This window comes from Gastrolobium bilobum, unplaced genomic scaffold (genome assembly GCF_033153095.1).
Source record: "Gastrolobium bilobum isolate Gb01-03AN ecotype WA unplaced genomic scaffold, APGP_CSIRO_Gbil_v1 utg25662, whole genome shotgun sequence".
In the NCBI taxonomy this organism is placed as follows: Eukaryota; Viridiplantae; Streptophyta; class Magnoliopsida; order Fabales; family Fabaceae; genus Gastrolobium; species Gastrolobium bilobum.
Window position 1 is genome coordinate 16,146 of NW_026896049.1, and position 7,369 is coordinate 23,514.

The window sequence follows — 7,369 nt, forward strand, 5'->3', positions numbered from 1 at the left end:
ACACAGATTTTAATCAATCACGTACCATTGAAAACAAACTAAATCAATGCAGTTTATACTTTATCATAGTATTGGCCAACAACAAAATCATAGATTAGCAAACAAAACACATTTTAAAAATCATAGATTACCCACCAGTTCAATCAAAGCTTTATTCAGCTTAGGAAACTGAGGAGCCATCCGTTGATTCAATTCAGACAGTATAAAGGTTGGCTCTGGATCCAAGAATCTAAGCGTAAATAAAAAGAAAAAATACATCTGAATTTAAATGAATAAAGTGGTTAAAACATTAGGGAAAGAAATTTAGTAACAGTAATTACTCTTCAACATCCTTTTTGTTAGTCACAAAATTATCGCCTCACAATCACAAAATTCTCATAATTGTAATCATTGGATAATAATATACATATATATTTATATAATACAAAAAGGCAGAGACAAGCACAGATACCAGAGCAGTCAAAAAAATCTCCCAAAATTAAGAAGCTAAATTTTAAAATGAAATCCCAAAACATAAAAAAAGAGGAACGTTGAGTTCAAGAAAGGCATGCATCAAGTAATGTAATATAGTAACATGTCTCTTGACATTATGTGTCACTCACAAACATTGATTACTGCATTATATTTAATAATTTTCTAAACATTTTTACTAAAATCAATAACCACAAAATATTTGTACCTTTATAGCAGCTTCCATTCCGAAAGCACAGCACACAAGAATCTCTCCACTGATGACAAAAACTAGAGACTATAGACCCTTGGAATCAGAAAATCATCACCACAATTCAGACTGAAGCCGGATTCAACCCTTGGGGGTACAAGTGAATCCCAACAGCCAGGGCATGCAAAAAATGGTGGCACTTTCTCCGAGTCATCGATTCCACAGCAGCGTGTATGCTTCCACACTTCACAGATGTCACAAGCCACCATTCTTTCACCATCATCGTCACGAGCACCACATTCACACCTCACCTTCGAATTGTCACACCCTCCCTGGTACTTCAATGGTGTACAGGAATCTATGGCAACACCCATCACAGAAAGTTCCACACCAGACCGGATTAGTCCAAAAAGGACTTCCTCATCACTTGCATCCATCAATTCTGCAATATCTGTCACTACAAGTCTTTCTGCAATGCAGCAAGTATCCCTCAGAGCAGCCTCAGCAGCTTGCTTCAAGTCTCCAACTGTTGCTTGCAGTGGAACCATAACAATCTCGCCACAAGGTAGCCCTTTCAACTCAGACTCAGTGTCCACAAAATGTAGCTTCAAGCGGCATATGCATGTCAATACCTGCTCCATGTCATCCCTTAAAGCCCACTCCTTCACGAAGTGCCTGCTGTCAAGAATTGTCCGAGCTGCCAAGTCCACTGGTTCTGAATCAAGGTAGCCTAATAGTACATTCTTGTACAGATAAAACACATCGCTGTAGACATCACTACCAGGAACCCAAGATGCTTCTACTTGGGGATCTACAACAGCCATTACCCCAGAAGACTCCAGTTCAGGGGCTTTGAAACCCTTGCCAAGCTCATCAATAGTATATTCCAGGATCCGAGTTGATGGGTTCACCTTGCGAAGAACAACAAAATTTCCAACAATCACATTGTTAAGTGATTTCAGCACATAATCCAGTAAGCCCGTATCACCAATGTGGAGCCGAGATGCATCTCTCACATCTTGCCTTGTCATCCCACAAGAACCTGATTGGGCAGCCTTGTGCTCTTTAAGTACATCAACAATCACTTGAGCTGCAAACTCTAGTCTCCTTGTTGGCCACCTGCCATCCATAGAAGTCACTGCACAGCTGAACTTCTTATACCTAGCAGATTTTTCCTTCATGGGAGGAGCAGCAGCAGAAATTTCTGCTATCTTAGAAACAGGAGCACGAGACCTGACAGTAAGCATAAACCTGAGAAGATCTCTGATTGTGATAATCTGAGCTTCACTCATATCTCTATAGCAGCGAATCATTTGTTTGATTTTTTTGTGGCACTTTGTCTCGCTGAAATCTTTTACAATCTTTTCAAGCTCCAAAGTACCAAGAGCCTCAATTGCTTCATAGTAATTTTGCTCAGTTACACCGAAGCTTCCACGGCAAAATCTATAGCCCCACCGACCATACCAAGAGTGCCCATAAGCAACTCCATGAAGTAACCGAAGATCCATAGACCTCTTCCTTGAGGCATCTTCCACTGTAATTTTCCTGCCATACGAAGAAAATAGCCAAATAAATATTGAATTCCAGAAATAAAACTAATAAATGAGTTAAATATTTTGTTACTATATTACAACACTTACCTTGCTCCAAGATTGATGCAGATCCTGTCCCAGAGATCCATGATCTCTCTCCCACTGAGAACTCTAGAACCCCCTTCTACACCATTGAGACGAAGCAAATGGCCGTATCCATTGCAGTGAATAACCCCATGCAAGAGATGACTCTGACTATCCAGAGCACCTTCAATTAAGGGTTTATGCCACCCATTGTCCATCGGGATTATGAAATGGTATCGTCTCTTTGATACATAATGGCCGCTCCAACCTACCAATCACAAAACAAACAAATCCACGTATTGTTATCACACTATCAGTATCAATAGCAACCCCTTTCAGTTTCTAAATAAAAGAGAGAACTAAATCATAATTACAAAAACCAGAAGTGGTAGAAATCATCAAAATTCCAACGAACCTTTTTCAGAATAAATCAATATTCTTGCAAAACAAAACTAAATTCACGAATCACTAGCTAAATCTAAAAATAAAAATAAAAAAAATCCAAAATTGGCGACCAACCAGAGAGAGACTTTGTAACACCCTCCCTTGTATGAATCCAAGAGAGTTGTTTGCTAAGCGGATTAGAGTTCTTTAATCATATTTTAGAGACTGAAAATCACTTTTACAATGCCAATTAAAAACTTATAATTGGAATCGGGTTCGTCACCAATATCAGAGTATACTTTCAAAATTTCTCAAATACTGAAAATATAACTTTCTTGGCAGACCTTGCTCTTTAAAAATTCGTATAAAATTCACTTCAACGATTTAAAAAATATTCTTTGTAATCTAGAAACTAGACATCCGGGGCTTCGCGTTCATATAAAATAATAGTAATTTGAAGGTCATTTGCCCCTCGAAACTTAACTCGTAAGGCGAGAGTTAAAATCAGTGAATGTATATCAAACGACCTGACTTGGGAAAATCATAATAAATCGAGCTTTCAGAATTTCGTTGAAAGGTTTATATATAATGAAACTAGACACCTGGGGCTACGCGTGCATATAAATTATAAGAAAATCAAAGGTCCGTAGCCCCGGGACGCCAACCTACAAAATGCTCGCACAAACAGTTTTAACTTAGCTTTCAAAACGTCATGAATCAGTTTTCGTAAAAACGGTTCTGAAAATCCGTTTCAAAACACTTGCTGTTCTTAAAAGTCTTAAAACAGAATGCAAACATAGTTCACTAATAATTTAAACATCCACAATTAGTACAGTCATCCATGAAAATAATACAATCACAGCAGCATGCCCAATAGTAGAAACCAACAGCAAATATCCAAGTCCTCAAAAGCTTTTACGTCCTCCTGCCATTTTTTAAAAAAGCAGCTCCAAAGGAGTGAGAAAAATCCCAGTAGTGTGGCAACAAAACCAATAATGCAACAGTATTAAACTAGGCACAAAATTATAAACAGTCGCTTCAAACATGAAATCCTTTTCATCATATACCCTTTTCATCATATAACCTTTTCATCATATACCCTTTTCATCATATATCATATTGCGTATATAACGCCTTCATCACGGTCATAGCACCGTCGGGCGCGTGCATACACAGTGGGAATTCCATGCAACGGCACCCTCATTTAATGAATCCCACTGTGACCTATGCGGACGGATGCCAAGGGATACCCTGGTACCGAGGGATGCCTATATAATGCGTGCTCATCCACATGATCCTGTATATAACTATTCTACATTTCAAAGCCTACATGGATCTAATGTATACATGCCATGAAATGCGGTCACACACCAAACAGAAAAATGCATCATGATGTAAAAATGCATGCACATATCATTGTCATCATTTCATATTCTTACCATTGCCATATCATCATCATAAAATAATATTGAACATATGTGAGCAACACATCACAATCTCATACACTAGCTAATAGTCACATTAGGTAATACCGCCTAACACATACCTGTGACGTTTACAACTTTTTAAACAACGTATCACCAGTTCAGTCCACTTTCTTAGAAGTTCGCGGACCTAAACAAATGCATCACAAATCAGAGTTTTAGCTCACATTATTCCTATGCGTTGCATCAAGTTTTCATTCCTCTAGACCCCTTTATTCTCATTCGATTATCATGGTTCTTTTACTAACAAATTTTTGTCTTCAAATAATTTTTATTTATTCATAAACAGTGAAAGAAATCCAACATCTCCCAAGCACACCAATTCGGGTTTCAATATGAAAACAAGTTCATGACATTTTATTCACAAATTTAACTCCAAAAGACCAGGGGTGCGCTAAGGAGGACCTAAAACATGATGTCCAACTAAGCTTAATTCATACAAGGTTTGATACAAAATATAGTCCAGCCAAATTAGTCCAACACTTTAATAATTATGCTCACCTAAATCAATGGTACTACTAGTCAGAACTTCATTCATATTACCAATTATGTCACTTTGTTGGCCAATACTCTCACATGCAAATTCTGAACTTAGGGTAGGTTGTATGATTACTTTTCTGGCCAATGATATCGCATGCAAGGGCAGATTTTTAGCATGGACAAGTAACCATATTCTTAAGGACAATTTAAGATATCTTGCGATGTGGTTAGTGAACCCATGATGAAGGAAAATGGGCTGATCTTATGCCCCTAATTGATGATGTGGGCGCAACCCAAGAGTCCACAGGAAGAATTGGGCTCACTTAATTTTCTATTAATTCTTATTTCATGTCCCACTAAGTAGGGTCTAGGTCTTGATACATAATAATTAGCTTAATTCTACCATTCTTGCACTTGCATTTCGTCTCCCATCACACATTAATATCCATCACTATCTTTTAGTCTACTTCCAAATTATACGGTTTGTTACAGGCCTTTAGTCCCACTGTATCATTATCTTTATCCTATCTTAATTATACAAGGAAATGTTGGGCTGGGCCAACCTCACTTGAACCCTTTTTAAAGCCATCTCCTTAACTCAAAAGTGGCTGAATAGGGTACATAATAAAACAGCATTTGGGCCGCAGCCCATTACAAAGACAAGGTCTCCATTTGCCTCCTAATTGCTATACTTCAATCAGATTCTAATAAATAGAATAAAATAAAAATGAGGGTTGTTACACTCTCTCCACCAAATTTGAAGTTTGTCCCCAAACTTCGTCCTACCAACCTGAAACCTAATTAAACGTATATCGTAACACTCTATTCCTTCTCGCAAGACAATTCAGTATCTCTGAACAATCACCTAAAAAGTTCAATCGACTAACTTCCTACATAATTTTCATAATGTAGCTTATCTTCTAAGCAGCTGTGAATCGTTTTCACCATTCCTTTGTAGCTGATTTTGTTATTTGAATCCTTCATTTGGTTCAGACATGTTCATTTGGTTTTTTCCCATTTTTTTTTTCTTAAAGCCAACTCTGGTTTTGCTAATTCATCCTGAGTATGCAACTTGGTCAGGTTTGAAATGAGAGACATGATTGCAGACTTCTCAGTTGTTAACTTAGAAGTTAGGAATCATTGCAAACATTGCTATGCAAATATGATCCTAAACATAGAGCTGAGAAAAAATGGTTAAGAGCTAGGTATAGGTAAGGGTAAACACAAGGAGAACGGTTTAGTTATAGTTATATCAGATTATAAGCCACTTTTAGGAAGTTTTTAGCAATTGGCATCTTTGACATCTTAACCTTTCACTGTTTTTTCCGTTGTCTTTATTGCATAGCTTTCACCAACTGGCGAAGTCTAGCATCAAACATTAAAGAGGGAAGTCCCAAATGGTTCATAAAACTATCAGAACTAAGAAGATTAGCCTAAAAAGCTTCCTATGTGTATGTAGTTTTTTCAGCCTAATTGCAAGTCAACCCCACCATGCCACCAAGCTCCTTATACAAGTTCATCTTTGGCAAACTACTTGACTTCAAAATTTGAAATATCCAAATGGAGTTCATTCAATGACCACCATTCCCAAACCAGGGAAGTGTAATGACAGTTAGTAAACATTTATGAGATGCCTTCTCTTTGATACATAATGGCCGCGCCAACCTACCAATCACAAAACAAACAAATCCACGTATTGGTATCACACTGTCAGTATCAATAGCAACCCCTTTCAGTTTCTAAATAAAAGAGAGAACTAAATCATAATTACAAAAACCAGAAGTGGTAGAAATCATCAAAATTCCAACGAACCTTTTTCAGAATAAATCAATATCCTTGCAAAACAAAACTAAATTCACCAATCACTAGCTAAATCTAACAATAAAAATAAAAAAAATCCAAAATTGGCGACCAACCAGAGAGAGACCTATTCAGATCAGAGAAAGACCCTATTTTTGAGAGATATTGATCACACTATTTCATAATTACAACCTAATCACACTATCCACTTCATTATCAAAAGAAAGACCCTATTCAGAGATACTGATCACGATGACAACAACCACAAGAGACGTCAAAGAAAGCACGAGAAAAAAGGAACCCTATTCAAGACTCGAACAAATTAAAGACGCATGCCCAATTCAGAAAAACAAAATTCTTGCAAAATCGAACCGACCCAGATAAAGAATCATGAACCAAACCAAGCCCAAGAGGAAAAGATTGGAAATTGTAAACGTACCTACACAGCGGCAATGATCGCAGAAGGGATTGGAAGAACGGTTAACGTCCTCTTCGATGGTGTAGAGAGGAGCCGTTAGGTTAGTGTTGTCGCGGTTGAGAATGAGAAGGGTGCACCATAGGGGGTTGCCAGAGAGAGTGTAATCTTGGGGTTGTGCCGCTTCTTGAAGAAATAAGCGAACGTTGTCGCGGAAGGGACCAGAAGGTGCGATGGGGCAACCATGGTCAGCGAAGGAGTGAAACCTGAAAACCTTGGGGCATCGTTTTCTCTTCCTACAGATGAGAGAGGAAGACATGTTGTTGAGCGACAGAGAGTGAGTGAGTGAGTGAGTTTAACAGAAGAGAAGAGAAGAAAATTGAGAGAGAGAGAGAGAGAGAGAGAGTTTAACAGAAGAAATTAGAGAGAGTTTAAGAGAAGAAAAATTAGCGAGAGAGTTTAACAAAAGAAACGAGAGAGATCACTGTGGATGCTTAAGCCGACAATAAAAGGGGTCGAACGACTTTTG

General features: G+C 37.9%; 1 protein-coding gene across 1 annotated transcript; it reads right to left on the bottom strand.

Annotated features, from left to right (window-relative positions):
• Positions 1-741: 741 nt before the first annotated feature.
• On the bottom strand, positions 742-7,159 carry LOC133297445 (PHD finger protein MALE MEIOCYTE DEATH 1-like). The gene is made up of 3 exons (XM_061496590.1): positions 6,865-7,159; positions 2,302-2,545; positions 742-2,206 (listed from the first exon to the last, which is right to left on the bottom strand). Exons 1-3 carry the CDS (start codon positions 7,157-7,159, stop codon positions 742-744), a joined length of 2,004 nt encoding a protein of 667 aa, XP_061352574.1.
• Between the last annotated feature and the right edge of the window lie 210 nt (positions 7,160-7,369).

What these genes read in the sequence shown, in the direction of transcription:
- LOC133297445 (XM_061496590.1), bottom strand. Translation starts at nt 7,159, where the DNA reads ATGTCTTCCTCTCTCATCTGTAGGAAGAGAAAACGATGCCCCAAGGTT. An exon ending in CGATCATTGCCGCTGTGTAG is followed by an intron (nt 2,546 to 6,864) that starts GTACGTTTACAA and finishes TGTGATTGGTAG; the next exon opens with GTTGGAGCGGCCATTATGTA. An exon ending in TGCATCAATCTTGGAGCAAG is followed by an intron (nt 2,207 to 2,301) that starts GTAAGTGTTGTA and finishes TTCGTATGGCAG; the next exon opens with GAAAATTACAGTGGAAGATG.